The 27,509-nt window shown below is 40.9% G+C and overlaps 1 protein-coding gene across 4 annotated transcripts in view; it reads right to left on the bottom strand.

Moving 5' to 3' along the window:
* The window catches only part of chd2 (chromodomain helicase DNA binding protein 2), a 92,566-nt gene that overhangs the window by 59,976 nt on the left and 5,081 nt on the right, over positions 1–27,509 (bottom strand). For 2 of the 4 annotated variants that reach the window (XM_041174842.1, XM_041174843.1), the window contains exons 3-5: positions 8,912–9,134; positions 5,398–5,484; positions 3,136–3,194 (exon numbers count right to left, since the gene is read on the bottom strand). In XM_041174842.1, the coding sequence (XP_041030776.1) occupies positions 3,136–3,194; positions 5,398–5,484; positions 8,912–9,134 (369 nt within the window). Of the gene's footprint in view, positions 1–3,135; positions 3,195–4,037; positions 4,115–5,397; positions 5,485–8,911; positions 9,135–27,509 lie in introns of those variants that run through there. The other 2 variants (XM_041174844.1, XM_041174845.1) reach the window with 2 other exon arrangements.

Below are 27,509 nucleotides of genomic sequence, written 5' to 3'. Positions count from 1 at the left end.
TTGCAACAGCGATAGAAACACATTGCAGACTCTTGGATAAGACAAAAACAAAGGGTTTTAATCTTGCCTAAAGTCATATTGCTGAATTTTACATTCTGTTTGCAAGGAAGAAGAATGGGTCTAAGATTAGTAATTTAAACTTAAATAAGGGCAACTATGTGGGCACAAAAGTTGAGGTGAACTGGGATACTGGGCTACAGGATAGGTCAACAGAGAAGAAGTGGCAGACATTTAAGGGGATATTTCAGAATACTCAGAATAAGTAATTCCTACTATAAAGTAAAATTCTAAGGGGAGGACCCACCTTCCATAGTTAACTAAAGAAGTTAAGGAAAATCTTAAAGAAAAAGCATATAACTGCACAAAAATGAGTAGCAGGTTAGATGATTGGTCAGAGTATAAAGAACAGCAGGGAATGACTAAAAGGTTAAATCAGGATAAAGAAATTAAGAGTACGAGAGGGAGCTAGCTAGAAATGTAAAATCAGAAAGCAAAATTTTCCACTGGTATTTAAAAAGGAAAAATGTAAACTGAATGTTGGTCCTCTGGAGAGTGACAATGAGGAGTGTTAACAGTAGATAGTAAGGGAATAGCAGGTGAAATGAACAAATCAGGTGGTGGAGGGGAAGTTGGTGAAATTACAATCACTAGGGAAGTGGTACTGAGCAAACTGATGGAGCTGTGGGCTGCACAAGTCTCCAGGTCCTGATGGACTTCATCCTAGGGTCTTAAAGGCTGAGGTAGTGGATGCATTGGTGTTAATTTTCCTGAATTCACTAGATTCCAGAAAGGTTCCATCAGACTAAAAAGTAGCAAACATAACCCTTCTATTCAAGAGAGAGGCAGAAAACAGGATACCATAGGCCAGTTAGCTTAACGTGTGTCATGGGAAGTTGTTAGAATTGATCATCAGGAGGTTATAGCTGGGCATTTAGAAAAGCTGATGGTAATCGGGAAGAGCCGACATGGTTTTGTGAAAGGAAAATCATGTTTAATCAATTGATTGAGATTAAAGGAATAACATGCACTGTGGATAAAGGGGAGCCAGTAGACGTACTGTACTTGGATTTCCAGGAGGCATTTGATAAGGTGCCACATCAAGGTAATTTCAGAAAATAAAAGCTCATGGTGTAGGAGTTAACACATTAGCCTGGACAGGCAATTGACTGGCTGGCAGAAAACAGAGTATGCATAAATGGGTCTTTTTCTGATTGGCAAGATGTGACGAGTGGAGCCTCAACTTTTCACAAATTATAGCTATGACTTAGATGAGGGGAGCGAAGGCATGGTAGCTAAATTGCAGATGACACAAAGATAGGTAGGAAAGTATGTTGTGAAGAGGACGTAAGAAGGCTGCAAACAGATACAGATAAGTTGAGTGAGTGGGCAAAAATCTGGCAGATGGAGTATAATGTGGGAAAATGTGAAGTTGTTCACTTTGGCAGGAAAAATAAAAAAGCAGTGTTACTTAAACAGAGAACATCTGCAGAATTTCAAGGTGCTCTAGTGCATGAGTCACTAAAAGTTAGGCCCCAGGTACAGCAAGTAATAAAGAAGGCTAATGGAATGCAATCCCTTATTATGAGAGGAATTGAACATAAAAATAAGGATGTTATGCTTCAGTCATACAGGGCATTGGTCAGACCACATCTTGAATACCATGTGCAGTTTTGGTCTCCTTATTTAAGGAAGGATGTAAATGCGTTGGAGACAGTTCAGAGGTGGTTTACTAGATTGATACCTGGAATGAGCGGTCTTACGAGGAAAGGTTGCACAGACAGAGCTCGTTTCCACTAGAGTTTAGAACAGTGAGAGGACACTTGAATAAAATATAAAAGATCCTGAACAGTCTCGAAAAGGTGGACGTGGAAAGGATGTTTCCTCTTGTGGATGTGCCCAGAACTAGAGGGCACTGTTTTAAAATTAGGGGTCATCCTTTTTAGGACAGAGATGAGGAGAATTTTTTCTCTGAGGGTTGAGACACTTTGGAACACTCTGTCTTAGAAGGCAGGGTTACTGAATATTTTTAAGGCGCAGGTGGATAAATTCTTATTAGGCAAGGGAATCAAAGGTTATCGGGGTAGATGGGAATATGGTGGAATCCAAAACACAAACAGATCAGCCATGATCTTATTGAATGGTGGAGCAGGCTTGAAGGGGCTGAGTGGCCTACTTCTGCTCCTATTTCTTCTGTCCGTATAATGCCTAAGCCAAAATGCCCTTTATTATAGATTGCTCAATGCCAGGAAAATCAGGAAAAATGTCAGCCGGAAGCACAGCCTTTTGCATTTTGCAAAGGGCAGATGATGCACAAGTTTGTATCCAGGACTTGCCATGCTTAGCTCCCAGTATTAAACCAAGGTCATGAGGAAGGTGACAGCCATCCCAGAAACTTGCTTCAATACAGCTCTTAATGCCTGATTCCTGAACAGCAGCTGGGAGCATATCACCTAACCTCTGCTGAATGACAGTGCAAATAGGAAGAAGGAAGCGTTACACTACAACTAACCTCTGCTAAACTGAATCTCAGAGTGGTTGATGGGACAATATATAGGGAGCCTTCTCTCTTCATCTAACCCATCCTGTGCTTGACCTGAAAGCACTTGATGCAGACCCTGGCTGCCTATAATTAAAAATGCCCCATTCTACAGAATCAACAGTCCTTACCAAAATTTACACACACACAAATTAAAAATTAATGCATGACCTAAGCACTCAATGAAATCATATACACTCTACTCAAGACATCAGCATGCACATATCTGAAACACAAAACATAGGGGAGGCAGTGGCATAGTGGTATTGTCATTGGACTGGTATTCCAGAGACCTAGGGTAATACTCTGGGGACCCGAGTTTGAATCCCATCACAGCAGATGGTGAAATTTGACTTTAAAAAAAATTTGGAATTAAAAGTCTGATGATGACCATGAAACCATTGTCGATTGTTTTAATGTCCTTTAGGGAAGGAAATCTGCTGTCCTTACCTGGTCTGACCTACATGTGACTCCAGACCCACAGCAATGTGGTTGACTCTTAAATGCCTGAATGAGGACAATTATGGATGGGCAATAAATGCTGGCCTAGCCAGCAACGCCCACTTCCCATGAACAATTTTTTTTAAAAAAAGACTCACTTTGTGGCTCTTCTTCTCCCTCGTCGCCTTGGAGTCTCATTCTCAGAGTTTTCACTGCTCTGTTTTAAAAGAAAAAGTTTTACATTGAGTCTTTCAGTCCATTCTTCTTCCACTCATATGCACAATCTCCCAAGACCAGCCCCAACTATTGTCTCAGCAAATCTCAAGCACTGCACACGTCAATTAAACAGATTAACTTTTTGCTACCGTCGGGCATGCTTGTAGGGGTGTTGCACCTGTAATACACTGGTCCCTCCCACATCCAATCACCCCTATTCCAGCTAGGTACACTGCCAAACTTGTCCATCAATATTATGTACCAGTTGCAAATTACTGGCTCTTGTTTAACTCTGCTCCATTTTCTTTCCCCTCTCATCACCCACCACCACCACCACCCCCACCCCCCCCCACTTCCCACCATTTCAGGTTTCTACACACTCCAAGCCACTCTGTTGACACATAAGGAGTCTCATTCCAGCAGCACCACTGTTTCCTGATTAACAACACTTCACAGGAATCAGTCACGAATTGGAGCAACATGGTGTGAAGGGGAAGGGAAAACCCAAAGAGGTGAAACAGAGGAAAATCAAATCATGGTGGGGTGGGTGGAGTAAAAGATTTGTTCAGTTCACCTACTACTGGAGAGTATCTTAGGTTAGAAGTTATCCGACTCCACAGTGATCATGTCTCCTTTGAACAATTGCCTTACACATATTGCATATGCTGTGACATTAAAACTTATGACTGAAGTTTTCAGAGATAATTTTGCAGAATTCTGATTGTAAATCCTACCGCTCCCTACAGCTTGTTTTAAAAAAAAATCTTACAATCCAACTCAGTTTTAAGTCAGTCTGTTTGCTTCCAACTCATAAGTTGATAGATTTTTTAAAAAAAAACTTTACCAACAAGCAACTCTCCCCACGATTGGGAATAAACTCTTCAGTCATTGATTCAGGCAGGTCAGGTGAACTTGACATGGGATGAGCCCTCAGAAAATTACTTAAGAATTCGACCAACTACTTCGCTGAAAGGCAGACTGTAAAAGAAGCAGATCTGTGCAGAACGGTAAACTACATAACAGTGACTGCACTTCAAAAGTAATTTGGTGCACAGGAAGCTCTTTGGGATTCCCTGAGGTGCTAAATAAATGCCACAAAGAAAATGAGGCAAGCATTAAACAGATTGGATCCAGAGATCCATGTGTCAATGAGGCAAATTGGCACTTATCAATAAAAGATATTAAAGTTATTAGTGTCCCATACATTTCACAGTGAGGAGGAGCTTCAGAGTAGAACTGTATTACTAAGCATAAGATGTTTCTTGTCTTCCATTAAGTGCTTTCACTCCCTTCCCTTGGACATGTTCCATTTATGACTCACTCAAACAACTAGTCACCCACCAAAGGATGACTTGCATAATGCCTTGAAGGCTGTACTTACTGGAAGAGGGGAGGAGGAGGAGGAGGAGGAGGAGGATTGTAAACTTGCTGGTGGATTAGTATACCTTCAAATGAGAAACCATAGTGAAATCTGTGTTTAATTATCTGATTCAGGAATGATCAACATGGGTTAAGAACCAACTTCAGCTGCTCTTTGTCTCAACACACAAAATAAAGTTCACGATGACAGTTCAATTATCTGTATTACACAATGTCAATTCTATTGTAGAGGCTGGAGGTCTAACGCTTGATCTCCGCCTGTGTTGAGGAAGTGGATCTTAATCAGGGTAATCAAATGGCCTCAGCACCTTCTTCCGCTAAGAAAAAGAGGGAAGATAAGTCAGCCAGGCTTCTAGCAGTCAAAGCACACATGGTCTAACGCTACGCAAGTAATATGGCTGCTCTGGGGATAAATCAGAGGACGCAATGCCAATGCCTGTGAAACAGTTTCCAGCTGCGAAAGGCAGCTACATGAACAGTTGTGGAGGTGATGATGGGAGGGACGGGGCAGGGGGAAAAAGGAAGAAATTCAATCACCTGCCATGGGAAGAATAGGTAGAAACCGAAGCATTAGGGTACAAGTCTAAGGGCACATTATTGCTGTAGTTGCTGACTTAGCATAAAAAATTTACATTGGCATTCTACACCAATAATGTAGCATAATACTTTCATTTGCTACGACATATCAGGAAAAACCCGGACCATTTTAAACATTGCTGCAGGTACAGAACCTTCACAGAAATGTTGGGAATGATTATGTGCTGCCATTATGAAGGTGGTCACTGAATGCTTGGTTTTAAATACTTATTTTCTCCACTACTCACCTCAGGTCCAGCGTTAAGTCGAGCCGGTTCCTGTCTGCTGCGGTTTGACCTCCTAACCCCATAAACATCTGGATATTCTTCCCACATCTGCAATATAAACAGACCATCATAAGGCCTGCACCCTCCCACCACTTTAATTATACTAGAATTTAATAGAAAAATTAAAAACATGCCTTAATTAGAATATTAACAAAACACGGTTTAAAGTAGGATTTTTTAAATTGGTTTTGAGAAACTCCTATTTAAAACTATTTATATCTTCAAGTAAAACAGTTCTACTATGAAAACAAAGGATCAACACCAACTGTGGTGCATACTGATGTGCTTCTGGGATCCGAATAACTTTAAGAAAATCCACAGAATGATACACTGGACAAATTCTTATAATACCAACACCAGTGAGGTATAGGAAAAATTGCCCAAAAGCTATTAAGTTTTAACACTGTGTTTTAAACTCAGAAAATCATTACCATCACGAGTACTTCATTCAGCTATGATACAGCTCAATGTACCCTCTCCATACACAATCCAAGTTTGGGTGATCAAAATTTGTAACTGTATCAGCAGCTGGTCACAGTATAAAACTATCACTCCTGCTGTTACATTTTATTGACAGACTAGCTTGTGATGAGTAGGAAATCACTACTGCATGAAATTTCACAGCTCCTCCACCACTACTTCTCTGAAATCCTAGTGGTGGCACTGGGACATATTACTGATCCAGAAACAAGAGGAGGAAGCTCAACAAGGGTATCCACTCAAAATATTCTTGAGACTATTTCCTGTTTTAAAAACATGCAATCTTAGCTTGGTTATCAGTCAGGCACACATCATTGTTGAACCCCTTTTAGTAACCCTTCTGTCAGGGTCAAAACTTCAGAGAAACCGACTGATTTCATGTTATTAAATGTGAAATGTGGAGAACTGCTAAAGCTTCTCTTCGCATTGCAAATAACAAGAATTTCATACTAGGAAAAGCACACCAGCTGAATGAAAACTCCTCCTTTCACAGATAATCAAAGTCGACATTGCCTGTGATTGCTCATGCCAGCTTTCGGAGGCAGGGGTTTGTATTCCACGCTTGGTGAAGGGTCAAAGGCCAAGTGCAGGCAGCATCAAAATCGAACAGAGTAGACAATGATTGTAGTTGGGTGACACCAAACTTGGGTTTCAATATTAGAAGCAAAGACTGAGCAAACCAGTTCCACTGGAGAAGGAAGAGAATCAACCCATCTTGTTCTCATTAACACTTAACGTGAGTGAAGTGCAACATACACGTATCATAATAACATTGGAAAAAGTCACCAAGACTAAGATGGTACAGTTTCTTTTGAAGAAGATGGTTGAGGTTATTTAGGGGGTGAATCAGACTTTAGAAAGCTCAGCCCCACAAGATGATATTTTTCTACCATCACCAACTTTACAAAGAAGACAAGAGCCGGGCAGAATATTAATTGGTCATTTACCTGTATGCTGTTGGAGAATATTATTGGTATAGAACAACTGTGTTTGAGAATTGCTGAAAAAGGAGACATTTCAAAGCTTTTTGTCTTGCACTCATCAGGACACTATGCAATAATACCAATATAAGGGGCAAAACAACAAATTTATACTGTATGAGCAACAGGTGAAGCTAGCTGTTTCAAGCTGCTACTGTGCAGTAGCAACACAAGTGGCATTCACCATTAACAGGATGCTACCGTCAAGGCAAAAAGACATTCTGCCTATCACATAAATGATTACTGTGGTATACGAATTTCAGTGCTAACGTGATGCCAGGTTTGTCGGCCACACATCCCAAAAACTGGCAGATCATATGAAACAGCGTGTCCCAGCCGCTGTTCACAAAGGGCAAGGTACAGACCATATCCAGCCAGCCAGTGCTTGCAAAACTCAAAATAGTGTCCCACATTTGATGTGATTCCTTGATTGGACAGTATTTGCTAAATAATCCTCAGCTCGCTAAGAATTATGCTGAGAACCAATTTAAGGTGGTCAGCTGGGCTCGTAGTATGACGCATCTGCACGTACTGAAATCTACATATATTAATACACAGGGCCCTGTTCATTGTAGACAGAAAGAACATGTACACACATTGCGCCTGTTTCAGCTAAACAAAATAAGTGACAGCCATTCACTGATGCATTCCTCAGGGCAATGCTTTGACTAATCAAGGTCAAGCTGCCTGGTTTAACTTTCAAGCAATGCTTGGCAGTTAACTGTCAGTCACCAATACTGGGGCATTCTCCATGGCAACGTCTCTATCAGAGTTCATTTGCCCACCAATCAGCACTCTCTTCTCATACAGTATAAATTATGGTTTTTCCCCCTTATTTTGATATTCTCGTGAAGTGTCCTGATGAGTGCAAGATGAAAAACTTCGACATGTCTCTTTTTTCAACAATACTGAAGTTCTGCATTGCCAAATGATTAACTGTGTTTTCCAGTGTTATACTAAAATGCAAAAAAATAACATTTCTTGCATGCCCTAACATGTTTAAGACATTTCAATATAAGGTGGCAGAGATATGCAAGTATTATTTTAAGGGGGCCCTAAAGACTCATAACTGATTCAGCCATTACGCCAGTAAAATTACATTACAAAGGACAGGTATAGAACATGAAATACAAGTTTTATTTTGTCCAGTTCTAAGGTTTGAATCTTGGAGAATTCAACTCAAATTAGCATCCACATAATCAAAAAATGTCTAATTTCACCCACAATGTGGTATCAGAGAGGAGCCCAAACCCGTCCTCTCCCAAATTCCACGTATATGCACTTTCTGGTCCAAATATTGTGTGGCTAATCATAGCACTTCAAACCCGGGAAATTTCTCTGGTCAGACGGGTGCTTTCCTTCCTTCAGGATCGAATCTACTGCTATCAGTGCTCAGCATTCCCAGCACCAAAAGTAATACTAATACTAGTGTGTGCCACGTCACGGCTATACTTACTGAACAAGAAGCAAGTCAGTTCTAACTGGCTTGTTCACGCTACTGAACTTTCGGATGCCATCAGAAGAGAGGACTTGTACAGGAAAAGCTCACAGGTACAGGGAATGCAGGAGGTGCCTGTGAACTTCTGTTAGACAGGGAATCCAACTCTTGATGGGTAGAAAGCATAAAAGGGTCAAAGAAATAGAAAACTGAGATTCTTCCCCCTCTCTGTAGCTCCCAGTAATTAAGGTCTCCATATTTTTATTTGAAGATTGGACAGGCGACTTTGAGGAGGCTGGCCACAGATTTCTGCAACGTAAAGGCCACCATTTGGTTTCTTAAATCAAAGTCCATTTTTCCTATTTTGTTGTGTCCCAAGATGTGACAATAGAGTCATAGAGCTACTGGGATTTTCATCAGTGTTATTGCTATTTCCTAGTTGTTATTGGGATATACCAAACACAGAGGTTCCATACATACAAAGGGGCACTTCTAACCTAGTCTCCTACAGAAGGGTAAAGCATGCTATGAGCTCTGATACTTGAATTACAACAACCATTTATTTTCTAAAAGGTACCTTTTTAACATCAGCTATTCTCTCCTTCTTACTCAAAGGCTTGTCCTTGTTCTCTGTGGCAGCTTGCTGTAACTTGGATCCAGCCGATTCACTTTCCGATTCAGACTGGGATTCCGAAGATTCCGAACTGCTATTGTTAGACTCACTTCCTTGTTCACTTTCCGACTGGCTGCCTGATTCCGATCCTGAGGCAGAGTGGTTGGATTCTTCTGAAGCTGAGTTGCTGTAGAGGTAGAAAACAAAACATGAGCACTGCCAGGTCACTCCTCACTTGTATTCACAGCAGGACCTGGTTCCCATGCACCCCCACCTCTCCCACCCCCCCACCCCCACACACACACACCCCCCACCAAGTACTTATTAAAAAAGGAAAGTTAAAGGCAAAAATAAAAATATAGGTAGCCAGTTGATGAATTTGCAAGCTGTGCAGAGAATAGGTTAATGAAGTAAGACACGCTAACTTGGGAGAGATTCTCAGTTGGCCCTAATAAAACTTTCAAGAAGAGAAAGTACACAGAAAAAAAATGGAAGGCAAATAGAAAGACCGATTGAGATATGCAGATTCACAGTCACGGGGCAGCTCTTATTTTTGTCCATCGGCAACATTACGGGAAAGCAAAAGAATAGGAATCAAGTGAAATGTTGCCAGAGAGGCACAGCAGGAAGAACAGAAAAGCAAAATAATGCAGATGCTGTGTATCTTAAAGAAAAACTGAAAATGCTGAAGTCTCTCAGCAAGCCTGGCAGAATCTGTGGAAACAGAAACCAAGTTAAAATCTTTCGACTATGATCCTTCATCAGAACCGGGGAAAGCTTAAGAAATGTAATAGGTTTTAAGCGATTGAAAGGGGGAGGGTTTGGAAAGCAAGGGGGAAGGTCTGTGATAGGGTGGAAGGCAGGAAAGACTAAATGACCAAAGGGTTTGTGGTGCAGGGTCAAAGGGAGTGAGGTAACGGGACAAATAAAGAATCCAAAGATATGTCCAGGGGTGGTGTGAACAGCAGAATGGTGAACAGTTGACACCTAAAAAAAAATGAAACCAAAACCACCAAAGAGAAAACAAAATGGGGGCAGAGGTTACATTCTGAAATTGTTGAACTCAATGTTGAGTCCAGAAGACTGTAAAAGTGCCTAATCAAAAGATGAGGTGCTTTGCCTCAAGCTTGCATTGGGCTTCAATGGAACAGGGCAGCAGGCCAAGGACAGAGAGGTCAGTGTGAGGTGGTGGTGGTGGAGAATTTAAATAACAGATGCACAGATCACTAGCGGCGCAGGTTAATAAGGCTGTAAAATAGCAAAACAAAGCACTGGATTTCACATCTAGTAGGACAGAATTGAAAACCAGAGATCATCTGTTCAAGTTGTACAGGTCAGGCTTGGAGTACTGCGAGCAGTTCTGGTCTCCATATTATAAAATTGGTAGAGGCAATGGAGAAGGTGCAAAATTTATTTACTAGAACGATATCAGAATGGAGAGATTATAACTATCAGGAAAGATGAAACAAGCTTGGGGCTTTTCCCTAGAAAAGACTGAAAGGTGACCAGATTGGGGTCTTTAAATTTTTGAAATGGTTTGACTTGGTAGATGTAGAGGTAATGTTTCCACTTACAAGCAAGACCAGAACTGGGGGCCACAAATACAAGATGGTCACTAATAAATCCAATAGTGAATTCAGGAGAAAATTCTGTTCAGAGACTGGAAAGTACGTGGAACCTGCTACCAAAATTATAGTTGAGACGAGTAGCATAGATGCATTTAAATGAAAGCTAGATAAACACACCACAGATAAGAGTAGAACGACACGTTGATGGGGTTAGATGAAGAGAGGTGGGAGGTGGTACTTGTGGAACCAAATAATTTGTTTCTGTTGTAAGTACTTGGTAATATATTGGCTGGCTGTGTATCCCCACTAAAAAACGTGCATTCATCTCAACTACCGGGCAGTAATTTAAATTATATTGAAGGTATGAGCAGAGGGGCAAGCAACAAAATGATAGGCTCAAGTAACATCCTGTGCATTTCTGAGACTAGTTTTTACACCAACCTACACAGCAACACAGTAATGGAATGTGAGGCCATGTCCTTTGCCATCTCAAAAAGGTCCTCTGCGCAGTCAAGTCAGAACCTGACTTCAGCGCTTAATCCAGGTTTACACTATAGTACAATGTTGAGGGAGTGCAGGATTGTTGGAGTTGCAGCCCTTCAAGTGCCATTTTAACCCATTGGTTCTTAAACTTTTTAATCTGCTGACTATTTAGGTGGGGCAAAAGACCTGGTCCTACCCTTCCTGCTTTCACTTGCCCCCACAAAAAAATTCATCAGAATTAATGGGATGAATAGCGCAGCTTTTGATCACACACCAATAAGGTGATGTCTGGTTCTAAGCTGTGGGGCTTCAGTACCATGTTCAGATGGTTCATCCTCTTGGTTGTTAGCCCCACAGGTACTGAAAATCCAAACTTGCAGTTTTATTTTGAACAGTAACATAAAGCTTGCTTGTAAAACTATATTGTTGCTGCTCATGCTCATGACAACTCGTGTTGCACATGGGAGCCAGTTTGGTTGTGTGACATCACACAAGTGATGGAGATGAGGGCTCTGACCTGTTCTCTCATCTAGCCTCGCGGTGTTGCAGGTCAGCAATTTGTATCTTGGGTCAAGCCTGCGGTCTGCTTGGAAGACCCTCGCGGATCACACTTTGAGAACCACTGTTTTAAGCCAAACCTCACCCACTTGATCAGCAGCCTAGATGGGATGTTAACTATTCCATGCCACAATGAAAGAAAAATGAGGACGCTTTCTTCAGTGCTGTGACTGCCATTCCTTTCGACCATTGCCACAAAGAACAGATTAGCCATCCCAATCATTCCTGTTTGTGGAATCCTACTATGCACAAAATAGTTGGTAAGATTAGTTGGGGAGAAACTGCCTCCAATGGTGAGATGCTTGGTAACCAGAGGGCACAGATTTCACATGAAGTCTGGGGTTGAGGGTTGAGACTTTATTTTTAAAAAACTTAGTTATGATGACCTGGAATGTACTGAAAAGGGTGATGGAAGCAGATTCAACAATATTTTTCAAAGGGGAATTGGATAGACACTTGAAAGAGATGAAAATTTCAGTTAGAGGGAAAGTGCAAGGGGATGGTGCTGTTCTGGGGCTGTGCTCTGACAAAAGGTCATCAACCTGGCATGTTAAGTCTGCTTTTCTCTCTCCACAGATGTTGTCAGGCTTGCAAAGTACTTCCAACATTTTCGGTTTTTATTTCAGATTTCCAGCATCCACCGCATTTTGCTTTCATGTTAGGGAATCGGACTAATCAAATAGCTCTACCAAAGAGCCAGCACAGGCATGACATGCTGAACATCTCCCTTCTGTGCTCTTAACATTCAGTGTTATTAAACCTGAGCGCTCAGTGCCCTGGAGATGCTGCTACCCACACTCTCAGAACATTTAAAATGCATTCACTGTGGATAAACCACTGCGCATGCACCAAGTTCTGTCTCAAGTGGCGAATTCCAATTGAAGTTGGGCAATAGAAGATAGCTACTGCCTGGGACTGAAATCTGCTACCCACAGTCTGAGACTGTGGCTTTTATAAATGTTCCCTCAACAGAAAAGCTGCACCATCAGATGAAACACCAGAGTAGAGGTAGAAATCTATTTAGTTGATTTACTCATACCTACTGGAACTAGGTGAATCACTCACAAGGTGCGGGGCGAGAGTTCCAGTGGCAGTGTGCGCATACATCCCACACAAATAAAGCTTGATGCATTTCAGATTAAAACAAAGCAGGGAAACTTGACTTGCAACTTAAGGGGGAATGGGTGGAAACCATTTTTCCTGGCCACAGAGTGTATTGCAGGAATAGGATCCAAACCCTGCTATTCAGATGCCACAACTCAATTTACTGATTAAGAGTCTGATTCTCAGGGGGAGGAGTAATTAATGATAATTGAGCAGCACTGAGGTACGCATGTGTCACATTGAAGAATGAACTAAGTGTAAGGACCTGTGCTTAAATATTTTGAGTCGGGCCCCAGAAGACAGAAAATTGTGTCATTATTTTGTTCAAGACAGTGAAGTAATTTTTCAAATGGTAGCAGTGGTGTATGGACATGTAGCTTTATTTCTGATTCAGCAAAATGCTTCTCATCTCTAACACATCGAGGGAGAAGCTTTCCTCTTTGTACAATGAAATCACAAGCAAATCATTTAAATTTTATGTAATGTGCAAACAGAGGCAGGCTATAACTTTTAAGGTCACAACAAGTTCAGCTTGCGCTGGGGGTGGGGGGTGGGGGGGGTGGTCTGAAAAAAAATACCATCCTCCAAAGGCACCTTTTTGTTTGTACTATGAATATAATTGCACAAAGATCATGCCTCTCTTCACTGGTATTTCAGTAGCTCCACTGACTTGGGCCAATATCATTATCAGGCTTTGTCAATTTGCTCCTGATTTTTTTTTCAGTTGTATGGAGTTTCAATCAAATTCAGATTTAAAAAAATATTAGGATTAGAGGAGCAGAGACTGGAGTGCAGTATTGGGCCAGATGGACCTGACAATTATTAGTTTTATAAATATATACATTTATAGATAAAGGCACACAAACTGAATCATTGCTTCAGGCCATACTTTGGGTTTCATTAAAATAACAAATGTTACAACATAATTGCATTAAAACACGCCATCACAAATATAAATGCCACAGCTACAATCCTGCTACAGATTATCACCATAATTAAAATCTAAAAATAACAAATTTACAGTAAATCTTAAGAGCCAAAGTCCAGATTTTGAGGCACTTTTCCCTTCAAATCAAATGCTCATACAGGAATGGAAAATATATGTTCTTTTAAAACAACTTGACCTTCAATTAATGAAAATTAGTAACAATTGGTTCAAATAACCTGGGACAAACAACAGGATAAATCAGCCAGGGTTCCTGCGCTTGCTTACTATTCATATTTCCCCTTGATGCAAAGGAAATGAGGTAGGGGCATGAACTGATACTGAAACAGGTTTCAGTCTAATAAATTAAAATTAGTTAACAGCCATTTATAAAGCACAGAGTAAAAATCAATTGTAAACAATGCAAAGCACAAATCCCAAAATATTTCACTTATACTATGACAAAAGCAAGTGCAGTCTGGTCAAATTCAACCTAAAAGCTCAAAGCCAAATACTGCCGTACAGATGTACCAGTATCTCTGAAATGGTTAAATGTGGAATCCATGTACACAATGTAAACAATATTTCCAAAAATCAATATTTACAGCACAGGAGTTGCTAATCCTTCTACACAAATAATACTGGAATTATTTATCATTCGAGTCTAAAGTAAGTATTCAGAGACATTTTAATTGCATGTAAAAATTTCAATATACGAGAAGCTAGAAATTGATTGTGTACAATTTGAATAACATTGGATTTTTAGTCCTCAGCACAGTGCAAGGCACAACAGAAAATATAGCAGCTCTCAGCCAAAATACCCTCTAGTGACAGGAATATGCACAGCACAACACTGCATGGGGCAGCAGATGCTCGATGCAGCTCTGAACATAATTTACTGCTTTTAGAAAAATAAAATTGTTATTAAAGCACCCAACCTGTGGAGGGGTTAATGGTGCCCTCATAAAACGTAAAGATTTCAATCGACCTCCCAAGAAAAAACGGCTAAACTTGAGCTTCTCTAAAAACTTACTGCCAAAGTGAAATATAAACACTATGGCTATTGTCTGAATAAATTTATAATAAACATTAAAATAAGAATTCATTGAAACTGTAATGTCTTAGACCGTCTCTTATTTGCCCATAAATGCCACCCAATGATAACCCTGATACTGTAGGTCTGGCTGTTTCTTCCAATCACTACAAGATGGCAGCACTGGAACTCAAACTGTTACAGTTCCAGAAAGTTCCCTGGATCTTGGTATTTTGCCAAGTCCGATCGCCATTTTAAAGCATTTTACTTCCACCATTTCAGAACTACACCAGTACCCAATCAAAGGACTGAAGTTCTCCTGCTTCAACCTGTATGGGGTGTGAAAAAAACACTCAAATGACTTGAACACCCAACTCTTTGGCCCAACAAGGAATCCTTGAATCCTCCCACCTAGCCTTTTTATTCCTGTTGTTTTGTCATTTATAAAGATAAGGTTTACTTTGCTCATATAGTAATAACCTAGCTTCTATCAAACCTAACAATCATTTGTGGGAGGAACAAGCTCATTTGGTGATGCTTTTCCTTACAGCCAAGATTAACACTGTATCCAGTGTCCTAGTATTCTTTCCTTCCCCTCTCCAGGGTTCCGACGTTGAGAAGCAACTTTCATCTGGTTTATCAGATGGGTCCTAGCTAATGCCTCATCAGCGAAAAAGAGGCTGATCTCTGCGTGATGGCAGGGTTGGATGTGTTTGTGCCTGTGGAAAAGATGTCCAATGCCTTTGTAGTAATCAGTGGTGTAGAAGAATAATACATTGTGGCTCTTCATCTCTTCAATCTGTTCTTTGCCTCCATGCATAAGACAACCACCAGAGACATGCCTGCAGGCATAAACATGAGGTTTTGTTGAGCGAATCTATTCAATCTCTCCAGACTGCGTGCTCCCACCAAATTAACAGAGGCAGATGACTGTGCCCTAGCTGCCACAACAGGAAGACATCCAGACCACAGCAAACAAAGTCTCGAGTGCTGCCAAAAACTATGCTCTCCAAATCTATCTCCAAGTCCAAGGTTACGTTCCAGCTAATAACAACAGTCACACGCTATGAAGCGACAGACATAACCACCAGTCTCAAAATCAAACTCTACCAGGCCATTGTCCTGACAGCCCTGCTGTGTGGCACATAATCCTGGGTCTGCCATATAGGTGCCATTTCAAAGGTCTGGAATGTTCCACCAAAGACACCTGAGGTTTAGCATGACAGATAAGATCACAAGTAACAAAGTCCTTCATCGTGCTGGGCTCAACAGCATGGAGACCCACCCTCCAGAAAATTCAATTTAGATGGGCAGGCCATGTCTCCTACATGGATGACTGCAGAATCCCCAAGCAGAGCAGATCTTCTATGGACAACTGTCTCGGGGAAAACGACATCAAGGTGGTCTGGACAAACAGTAGAAGGGACACAATAAAAAAAAGAGCCATACAAGCTTCTGCATTGCAGACCACCTCTCCTGGGAAAACACTGCAACTGATCAGTCGACGGAGAGGCAAGGACTAAAATTTGGTTCAGCCTGCTTCGAGGACCATTGACGCTAACTCGCAACATTCAACATGCCCAGAGGAAGGTACAACAGCAGGAGCTCTCCCATACATGACGACGACAACATGAACTGCCAGTTCTATGGACATGCATGTCAACTGTGCATCGGGCTTTTAGCCATGAAAGGACCACAGGAGACAATGAAGTCACTTACAGCTTGGACGAACTTGAATAATGAGGAGTCTAACACCATCCTTTCTTCACCACTCCCGAGAATTCAGATTTGTCTAAATGGCCCCTCTTCATCATCAGTGAAATATAAAACACGTCTACAGCTGGAACCACAGTGACACACATGGGTAGACTACCAAAAAACTAACAAGATTTAAACCAAGGCACCAAGCATTGTCAATATGGAAGTGAGCTGTACAAATCGGAGACCCCAGGTTCAATCTACCTCCATGTTCAGTTAGCAGTACAGACACCACAATTTCCCTCACTACCTCCAGCTTGGGGTGTTGGATGTATAGGGGAAACAAGGGTGGGGGGAAGAAAAAACATCCAATATTCCCATTTCTCATTATTGTCCAGTGAACTCTGCTGCAAAGTCCAAAAAGCATGAACTTTGATTAATAAGATTGGCCTCTATGAAGCCACTAGTGCTGAACAGGGAGCGGACACGCACAACCTAGATTCATGTTAAGCTTGGCCACTGGTTGAATCAGTGTCTTCTGAGGCAGGGTGGAGAAAGTATCAAAATTTCAACAATTATGGAAGATCTAAGTTTTTTTTTTAAAAAAAGGCAATGTAGCATAAGGCCCCAAATTACTGTGCAGCTTGAGAACAGTTCAGTACAAAAATTGAGGGTGTATGTCATACTCATCCAGGGATAACTTATAGAACTTAAAGACAGCAATTTAAATGACCTCCAGAGATGTATGATCACAGCAAACCAAATATTTCCTAATTATAATTAATCATATGCAAAGGTATTTCAGCTTTTTAAATTCTGCCTTTTTGGTGGCACTCTCAAACATATTTTTTTGAAAGTCAAAGCACAATGTGAGACTCCTCCAACAGTCTTTACCACAAACCAGTAGGACCCAGGATCAATCCTCATATTCATACCAGCTGATCTTATACCAACTACTTTGCACATAAATAAAACCAGAGAAAGGAGTCACTAATGACTGCCCACTCAAAAGTAAAGTTGCATACATTAGGGATGGGGTCCAAGGAGCAATAAACAAATTCAAAATTTGTAACTCAGAAATGGGAGCAAATATCCTGCAGTCTGACTGATGCTGCTCTTCCATGTGCAGGGTTGGAGTTGATAATGATGGAATGCTTTAGGCTTCTATCATATTTCACCACAAATCGTTAGAAAACCTCATCATAGTACAAGGGCTGAATTTTTGCTGATAGATATTTTATAGAAACATAAAACTGATGTGGCATTGGAATGGACGTTCAAGTACAGCAAAACCTACAGTTACTTAAAATAGGCTCAATCGCAACTTCTGCCAAAAAGACATTGGCTTACAAGAAGACTCCTCCTGCCACTATTACCATTCAAGGTACTCAGATGGCAGTGAGTGCTGTGTTTTGGAGAACCTCCACAAGCTTACTACACAATTGCTAGCAGAACAACTTGCATTTATGTACCACTGCTAACATCCCAGTTAAACATCCCAAGATGCTTCATCGGAATGGAGTCTGACAAGCCAAAAAACAATTGAAGTACTAGGGCGACACAAGAAGAACATCATCAACCAAAGGGTGATATAAACCAGCAAGGCAGTGCACAAGGGTCAGGACACAGATCAATGTATTGCTTAGATCAAAGTGGTATGGCAGAAATGCTTGTAGGCTAAGGCTGATATGTAAGAACTGGATGGGCTGATGGAACTGAGCATTGTGGCTTGCAAAAAGTTTGCATTTCCATCTTTGTAAGCAGAAATTTTACGAGGACATGGCTATTGCTTTAATCTGCAAGAAAACCCGCTTGCACCTTGCAAGGCTAAGGTTTGAATAATTCTTGTGTCTTATTGTAAATCTCTCTGCCTCCAAAAACGCATGATGATTGATTTAATCCACTCTCTGCTCAACAGAATTATTTCCAACCATCTCGGGTTTCCCAATTTGTATACACAAAAACATCTAAGCACATTTGATGCTTCACTGAAAGCCGATTGCACAATTGTTCAAAAATAGTAAACAATGGAAGACTGGTTAATCACATGAAAGGCCCCCATTAGTTATTGTACATGCCTTTTGACATTTCCTGATTGGTGACTGATGTAGGCCCTCTATTTATTTCAGTCTCTATTATAAATTTTAGTTTGTGCGTAATCCAGAAGGTTTTGTGTTGTTTCCTACATTAAACTGCACACTACTTTGTAGTAATTTGCTGTATTAGAGAGATGTGACTCTCACACCAGCATACTTGTTAAAGGAAATCTTTTTATTTAATTAGAAAATTGAAAATTTGCTGCCCACAAGGCAACACCTCAGAACAAAAATGAACTTTCCATCCAGATTTTAAAATACATAAAAAATAGGGTGAAAGAGCAGAAAGGAAACTGCACATCATGGGCAATCCCAGAATTTGGTAGGAAGAGGCATTACTCATGGTAAACAAGGTTAAAGTCTGTGTAAATGCATGCATTGGGAGAAGTAATGACAAGTCCCACTCGTTCTCCTGCCCCACCCACAGTGGTTGCATCCACTTATTCACTGTTCCCTGCCTTATTCAACCACCAATGATCGCAGAAATTCCACTGTGGATACACTGATAGCTCATAAATCGATTTTCCCATTTACATGATCTCACACTATGAAAGGTTTGAACACTGAAGACATTCTGAAAACTTGAAAGTGTAAATGTAATTCTGAGTGACCATACAATTAATTAAGTGAAAAAATGGAGCGACACTATTTTAATAAGTTACACATAACCAATGACCTCTATGTTGAAGAGACTACTTTGGTTGAGAGGGGAAAAGCATCATTATAAACAGTTAGGGGATTTGGGTACAAATCTAACCCAAATTGATGAAGTCTCCTGCGTGCTGATAGCAACTACCGTAGAATTCCCTACTCACCAGTGTGGAAACACCATCGCAAGTGGCTCATTCTCACATATTCAGGACAACCGGGAGAGCCAGTTACAATCTTGCAAGCATCACCAAATGAAATCAGTTCAGATAAGACTAAATCCAAACCTTTTGGACAGGGGTCAACAGTAAAAACATTACTTTGCAGCTGCACTCAAAAAAAGCCACATAGATTGGATGATATGGGACTTGGAAAATGTCATACTGGGATAGGAAGTGGTGTTCTAAGCCCAGGGAAGGGATACATCATTGGAGAAGCACAGGAAATGTCCAACATCAACCACCTAAAATGGAAAGTTTTCCACTTCCAGGACAAAAAGGCACTTAAAATTCAGGAAAAAAGGCCAATAAAAAAACTGCAAGTTATTTTTCTGTATAGAAGATTTTATATCATGGATAAAGCTACAATTTATACATATCTATTTAACAAAATTTAGTAATAAATGTCATCAGATTCTGTAACTAAATCAGTTCGAATAAAGGATTGATAGATTTTGCAAGGCAAGATTTGGGTGTAGTATCTATTTCCAAACAGTTACAAAGTAACGAGGTCAAGAACATACTGATTATGGCATTTAAATCTCTATTATCGATCAGGTAGTGTGGTTCTTCAAGGACATTTGGAATCATTCTGCCAGGGTGGTCTTCAGAGCTGCTTTAGTACAATCAAAACTGCCAGCTACCCTGAAATGCTGGAAATTTCACAGTATTTACACATGGAGCAGAGAGGCAGTATTTTGTTTGGAGTATTAATCCCACATTTTGTATTGTAAATGCCTTCAGTTGACTGAATTTGACCATTTTTAAGTGAACTCAATTTTCATGATTAAAAGAATTTACAACATTATGCCAGGTCCCTGATATCAAAGTAATGAACACTGGAAATGTCTGTGTGTGGGATTGGGGAAAGAGCGAGAATGTCTTTGATGATGATCGGTTTAGCATCAACTCTGTTCCAGGGCCTTCACCCACAACATTCATTTGCTTTTTGACTTTCAGGTGGCTGATGAGTATTTTGCAGCCCTCATTTTTCTAACTATAGAGCAAAACAATTTGTTTACTGAGGCAAGATGAAGACCAGCCTGGCCACTGCAGCATGTTAGATACAGCAAATAAGTAGAATCCATACAAACACATGACAGATTCAAGCTAAGGATCCCAATGTACAATCCTGCTCCCTTTCATTGCTGCAAGCACAATTTTCAATTGGAATGGATTTTATAGATTTTTATTGAAAGAGTACGGGATAGAGATGAGGAATTTCAGCATAGGAGGAAGGTCACTGTGCCAGTGCTGGTGAAGCTTCACATCAGAGTTCCCTACTCTATTCCTATTTCAACTCGACCCTTGCCACCTAATTTTTTTTTTAACCTGTTTATTTAATCCCCGCAAAATGTTGCTCGAGTTCAGTAGCCACTCTTGGTTACACTATACTATAACCTTTCTAAAACACAGCAGCCAATCTGCCCACTGCCAAGCTCCCACAAAAAGCAAAAAGCAAAGTGACCATCTGTTTCTGTGTTTCTGAAGAGGAATCATATTGGACTCAAAACATTAATTCTGTTTCTCGCTCCACAGATGCTGCCAGACTTGCTGAGATTTTCCAGGGTTTTCTGTTTTTATTTCAGATTTCCAACATCTGCAACATTTTGCTTTCATGTGTTTCTGTGATATTGCTTTGAGAGATAAATATCGACCAGGATATGGAGGATAAAATAGTGCCTTCAGATCTTTTTCATCCCACAAGGGCAAAATAATGAACACTGGAATTGGTGGGGGTGGGGGGGGTGGTGTGTGTGCAGAGATTAAGCCTTTGAAGAACAGGTTAGTTTTAGTTGAAATTTAACAATTCTGATTCAGGATTTCAACCCAAGACATTCACTTGCTCTTTGTCTTTCAGGTGGCTGATGGGCATCTTGTAGCCATCATTTTTCGGTCTGTGAGAACTTCTTAATGCTTCTCTTCTAGTCATGCACATCCCCATGTCAATAAACATATACAATCTATAACTTGCTATGTACAATTACATAAACAATGCCAATTTAAGTATGCTGACAGGGTTAGATGAAGCAGGGTGGGAGGAGAATAGTATGGAACATAACCAATGATATTGCATGCAGCACTGAGGAAGCGCTGCATTGTTGAAACTGGCCTGTTCTGATGAATACTAAAGGCTTCATAGCAGCAGTTGAAGAGCAGAGATGTAACACTGGCCAACATTCCTCCTCCCCACCCCCACCCTCCAACTATCAGGCCAATTCACATTTCTATCTGTGCTATTTGTAGGACCTGCTCTAGTAGCAGCTACCCTTCAAAAATATTTCACTGGCTGAAAAGTAGTTTGGGATGTCCTGAAATTGTGAAAAGCACTTTATAAATGCAAGTTTTTCTTATAACAGTCACTACATAGTGAAGTAATTGCATGAAGCACTTTGAAAGAATATAAGCTTTGGTCAGTTGGTAGCACACTCGCCTCTGAGCCAGAAAGTTGTTGATTCAAGTCTCATTCCAGGACTTGAGCACAAAATCGGGCCTGACATTCCATTGCAGTACAGGTGGTGGGGGGAGAGGTGCCTTTTTTGGGATGAGACATTAAACAGGTGGATGAAAAGATCCAAAGGTACTAGTTTAGCCCCAATATCCTGGAATTATTTATCCCTCAATCAATATCACAAAAACAGATGATCATATTACTGTTTGTGGGAGCTTATGGTGGGCAAATTGGCTGCTGCATTTCCTCCAATACAACAATGACTACACTTCAAAAGTGCCTTAATGGCTGTGAATTGCTTTGGGACATCCTGTAGCTACGAAAGCCCCTATTTAAGAGCACATTCATTTTTTTAAACCCAAAGATCAAAACTTCTGTAAATAATAAAAGACAATCTTATTGCAGTTACAAGATATATTGTTACAAAAGACGGAACATTTTTCTCAAAGGAGGAGGAAACTGGTTGCGGGATTGTCTTAGCTGCAATGACATGGAAAACTTTTACTGATTAGTCTGGGTTTATTCATGGCTGCATGTTTGCTAGAAGGGGTGGGGTGAATTGTTTACCATGATATTTTCTGTCACTTGTATGGAACGGAAGCAGCTGCTTAAACTTGCAGCTTAAAGAGCTGTGTCTATATAAGGACATCAAAAGTACTCAAAAGTTGTGGGCTGTTGCTCCAAATTTTCCTTTGATCCTCCCAGCATAATAAATGCGTTAGCAGAAACATTGACTTGCTCTCCTCCACATCCCCCTTCTAGAAAGCAAGAGTTTGATCTGTTAAATCCAAAAATACAAGTAATTCATCAACAAAATGAAAGTAAAAATGAGACTGCAGGTGCTCCGCTTTAAAATTCAAATCACTTGTGCTCATAAAGTGCTTAAGAGCAACTTCTTGAGGCTGTGTTTAGATGCCGACTGAATGATGGATTTATACTTCACAGCTTCTGGATCCTCATTCCAAAAGAGTAAAACAAGGAGATAGTGAACAATTAGATCCAAGCAACAGCAGCTTTCAACTATGCAATGAACTGACAAGTAGTGTGCAATTGAGAGGCAGGTTTTAGCTGAAAGACTGATTCATTTAATTTTAAGTGTGCCAGCAAAAACTAGAATCAGCGTGGAAAGGATTCATTCCTGCAGTTTATATTTAATGGGATATGCTTTTTAATAGGTCAGAGTAGAGTGGCATATAAGTTAAATGCATCATGTGATCTTCAGTAAATTTCTGTAAATCATAACATAACATTGTTGCAAAATTGTTTTCTCAGCAAAAGCCAATTTTACTAAGAAAAGCAAGAATCTGTGCAAGATCCAGTTGTCCAGGAAGTTGCATCAGTTCTCCAAAGTCTTGCAGTACCTGAATGACCAGCATTTTCCAATGGCTGTGTTGATTAAGCACATATACAGAAGCACGGAAGTCCTATTGCTGGACTAAGTGATCCTGAAATCCAGACTAATAATTTAGAGAATGTGCATTAAATCTTATCCTAGTAATTTGAATTCAGTTTCAAAAAATTGTGGAAATAAAACCAAAAAGCTGCTATCAGTAAACATCATGAAGCTATTGGACTGCTGTAAAAACCCAATTGGTTCACTAACTCTGAAGGAAAAATCTGCCATCCTTCCCTGCTCTAGCCTGTGACTTCCAGCCCCACACAATGTGGTTGACCCTAAGCTGCCCTCTTAAGCAATCTAGCAAGCTTCTCAGTTGTACTGAACCACCTCAGTGGTTTATAGAAAATGTACCACCACCATCTCAGTGCAATAAGGAATAGGATATAAATGCTGGCTCTGCCAGTGATGCCCAAACTCTGAGAATAAGTAAATAAATTGATACGGCAACATAAGCACAGTTTGTGTCAACACTTGTCCAGTAACTGACCCAAAACGGTTTGACCTAGAGGCTTTAATGATACAGTCAGCTCACCATGATTCAGACTGATACAGTACACCGATGATCAGCATAGCCTAACAAGACAACTGGCAACCCCAGTGTACACTGGACAACTTCACAAATTTTGGTAATGTATACTATTCTATATAACTGCATTTCATTGATTTTGACACAGTGATTGTTTTAGAATATTGTTTTCAGAAGATTACAAATAGCTGATAGCACTAATTGGGTACTTAACTGCTGATATTGCGCCACACACACACACTATCCCTTCATGACATGCCAAATTCATCATACAGTACTCTTGGGGGTGGGTGGGTGGAGTGGAGAGGAGATTGTCAACAAAAAAAAGGTGGCATGGTTTGTGGAGCAAATTCCTGAGCTCAGGGCCTAGATAATTGCAGGCACAGCCACCCATAGTGGAATGATTGAAATCAACAATTCACAAGATGCCAGAATTGAAGAACATTGGTCTCGGGGAGGGCAGAGAATGTTAAGAGATAGGGAGGACCAATGTCATGGGGCAATTTGAAAACAAGGATAATTATTTTAAAATAGAGTTGATGCCAGATCTGGGGGCAATGTAGGTCAGCAAGCACAGGGGTGATGAGTGAAAGGAACTTGGTGTGTGCTTTGTTTTATTCTTTCATTGGAGGGGTGTGTCGCTGGCATGGCCAGCATTTGTTGCCCTTCCCTAAATGCCCTCGCGAATGTGGTGGTGAGCTTTCCTGAATGCTGCAGTCCTTGTGGTGTAGGTACACCCAGTATTGTTAGGGAGGGAGTTCTAGGATTTTACCCCTTGGCAGTGAACACTGCCCTAGCCCTTCTAAGTGCTAGAGGTCACAGCTTTGAAAGGTCCTGTCAAGGGAGGCTTATTGAGTTGCTGCAGTGCACCTTGTGTGTTGTACACACTGCTGCCACTCACTGTATGTAGGTGATGGGGGGAGTGATGTTTAAGGCGGAGGCTGGGGTACCAATCAAGAAGATAGCTTTGTCCCAGACGGTGTCGACCTTCTTGACTGCTGTTGGAGCTGCACTCATCCAGGCAAATGAAGAGTATTCCATCGCACTTGTGCCTTGTAGATGGCTTTGAGGAATCAGGTGGTGACTTAATCGCTGAAGAACTCCTAGCTTTTGACCTGTTCTGGTAGCCTTGGCATTTATATGCCTGGTCCCGTTTAATTTCTGATCAATGATAATCCCCCAGGATGTTGATGGTGGGGTATTTAGTGATGGTAACACATTCAATGTCCTGGGGAGGTGGTTAAATTTTCTCCTTTTGGAGATGGTCATTGCCTGACACTTAAGTGGCAACTGACATTTATGCCACACATTAACCCAAGCCCAAATGTTGCTCAGATCTTACTGCATATGGGCATAGAATGCTTCAGTATCTGAGGAATCATGAAAACACAATGTTCAGTACCAGTCTGTGAACATCCCCACTTCTGATGTCCTGATGGAGGGAAGGTCATTGATGAAGCAGCTGAAAATGGTTGAGCCTGGGGCACTACCACACTGACATCCTGAGACTGAAATGATAGGCTGCCAACAACAACCATCTTTATGCTCGGTTTGATTCCAACCAGTAGAGAGATGTTTCCCACCACCTCCCCACCAATTCCCATTGATTTCAATTATGCTAGGGCAGCTTGATGCCACACTCAATCAAACACTGCCTTGATATTGAGGGCAGTCACTCTCACCTCAAGTTCAGCTCTTTTGTCCACATTTAAAATACAGCTGTAATGAGGGCAGGAGCTGAGTGACCCTAGTGGGACCCAAGCTGAGTTTCAGGGAGCAGGTTATTGCTGTGTAAGTGCTGCTCGATAGCACTGCTGACAACACCCATCACTTGATGATCATCTAGAGTAGACTAATGGGATGGTAATTGGTTGGATTTTATTTGTCTTGCTTTTTACGGACAGGACATACCACATTGTCAGGTAGATGCCAGTGTCATAGCTCTACTGGAGCAGCTTGGTGAGGGAGTGCTGCTAGCTCTGGAGCACAAGTCTTCAGTACTACTGCTGGGATGTTGTCAGGGCCCATATCCTATGCTGTATCCAGTGCCTTCAGCTGTTGTTTGATATCACATGGGTGAATCAAATTGGCTGAAGACTGGCATCTGTGATGCAGGGGACCTCAAGGAGGTGGCAAGTTGGATCATCCAGTCAGCGCCTCTGGCTGAAGATAATTGCAAATGTTTCAGCCATGTATTTTTCACCAATGTGCTGGTCTCCCCTATCACTGAGAATCAGTGTATTTGTGGAACATCCTCCTCCAGTTAATTGTTGAATTGTCCACCATCGTTCACGACTGGATATGGAAGGACTCTGCAGAGTTAGGACGTGGGCAACAAAGCTTTAGAAGATCAACATATGGATAAAGCCGGAAATAAATTTTATAAACAAACTGTCAAAAGACGCTGCATATTAATGTACTATTTCCGATTGCACTGACCTCAAAAATTAAAATGTCTAAGTAGCTTCCTGTGAGTACAGCATACTTTTTGTGCAAACTTCTGAACAATTATTTTCATCAGAAACTTTAACATTGATGCAACAGCTAAACACAGATCAGCCACTGTAATTTTCAGTTCCTTTGTTTTTGCACGTGTTCGGTCCCAAAATACCGTTTCACCATCACTACTAATATTAACAGTGATGAAAGATCCTGGTGCCCTCCCAGCCTCAGTGGGTAAATATACCACATATTGTGATACTGACCCAGAGAAACAATATTGAAGGTTTCATCCCAGTCTGTGCTAAGTGATAATACCGACTTGACCAGTCTGGGCATGAAACAGCATTCAAAGGATCCTGCCTTCTGTGTTTTCTCAAGAGAATGCTATGTTTGCCAAGCATATTGGACTCATTAACTGATCTGACCCAGGGTGGCATTAAGGGTGATACAATTTGCTCAGCACCCCTGAAGGAATAGGATATGGGCAGTGCCTCTTCCCCAATCACAATTCAACAACTCCTTCTAGAAGATGCCTGTGTAGAAATAGCAAATGAACCGAAGCAAGCTTGTGCTGTCGAGTGCCCTTACTTAGGTCATATTATGAAGAATGGCCACTTGAGCCAGGTAGCAGGTGACTGATGCTAATGGAACTATATCCAAGAACCTCCAAAGAGAAAAGGTGGAATATAGACAAAAAGGGTACGTTTTACAATTAGGTAAATGCAATTGATGATTCTTTTAAAAAGTGATTGCGCCAAGAGATTTATAAAATGACTAATCCGCCTTCAAATACAACAAATATTTCTTTTCTGGACCTCTAAGTGGACCCTGTTTGCAAGGGGTGGGTTAAATCAATCTATATTCAGATAACAGCTAGTCACAGGAGGAGATCTGTGATCCTAACCAGCTGTCCACCCTGAAGAACCATTATATCAAAGAACACATCTGGATGAATTTGTTCTAATCCTTGAGAGCTCACTTCAGTTAACAACAAAAGGGTTGGTTCTAACATAGGAACTGAACTATGAACAGCCAAGGGCATAATTGAAGCACGGGGTTGTTTCCTGGCGCAAGCTAATCTTTTTTCTTTAAACTGATAAAGAAAGAAGTGCCCTTGGAAAAAAAAAATCCCCCGAAAATATAAAGCAAAATTAGGTCACCAATTCAAGCACTTCTAAAGGACTGCATTTGAATCTAGCGATTATACAGAAAGTAAGATTAAATTTAAACCTTAAAATTAAGATGGGTTTACAAAAAATATTTATAAATGCACATCATACAGGAAAATAGCTGATTAATCCTAGTCACTTTGTTTGCCATGCTGTGTAAGCCTAGCAAGAATTCTCACAGCTAAATACAGCGGCTTGCCTGACGAGGGAGGCTTACACAGGCAGCAGTGACGTCAGTCTAGG

Source organism: Carcharodon carcharias, chromosome 26 (assembly GCF_017639515.1).
Source record: "Carcharodon carcharias isolate sCarCar2 chromosome 26, sCarCar2.pri, whole genome shotgun sequence".
Taxonomy (NCBI): Eukaryota; Metazoa; Chordata; class Chondrichthyes; order Lamniformes; family Lamnidae; genus Carcharodon; species Carcharodon carcharias.
The sequence above is the reverse complement of the archived record's forward strand: the minus strand, read 5'-3'. Positions and strand labels throughout refer to the sequence as shown.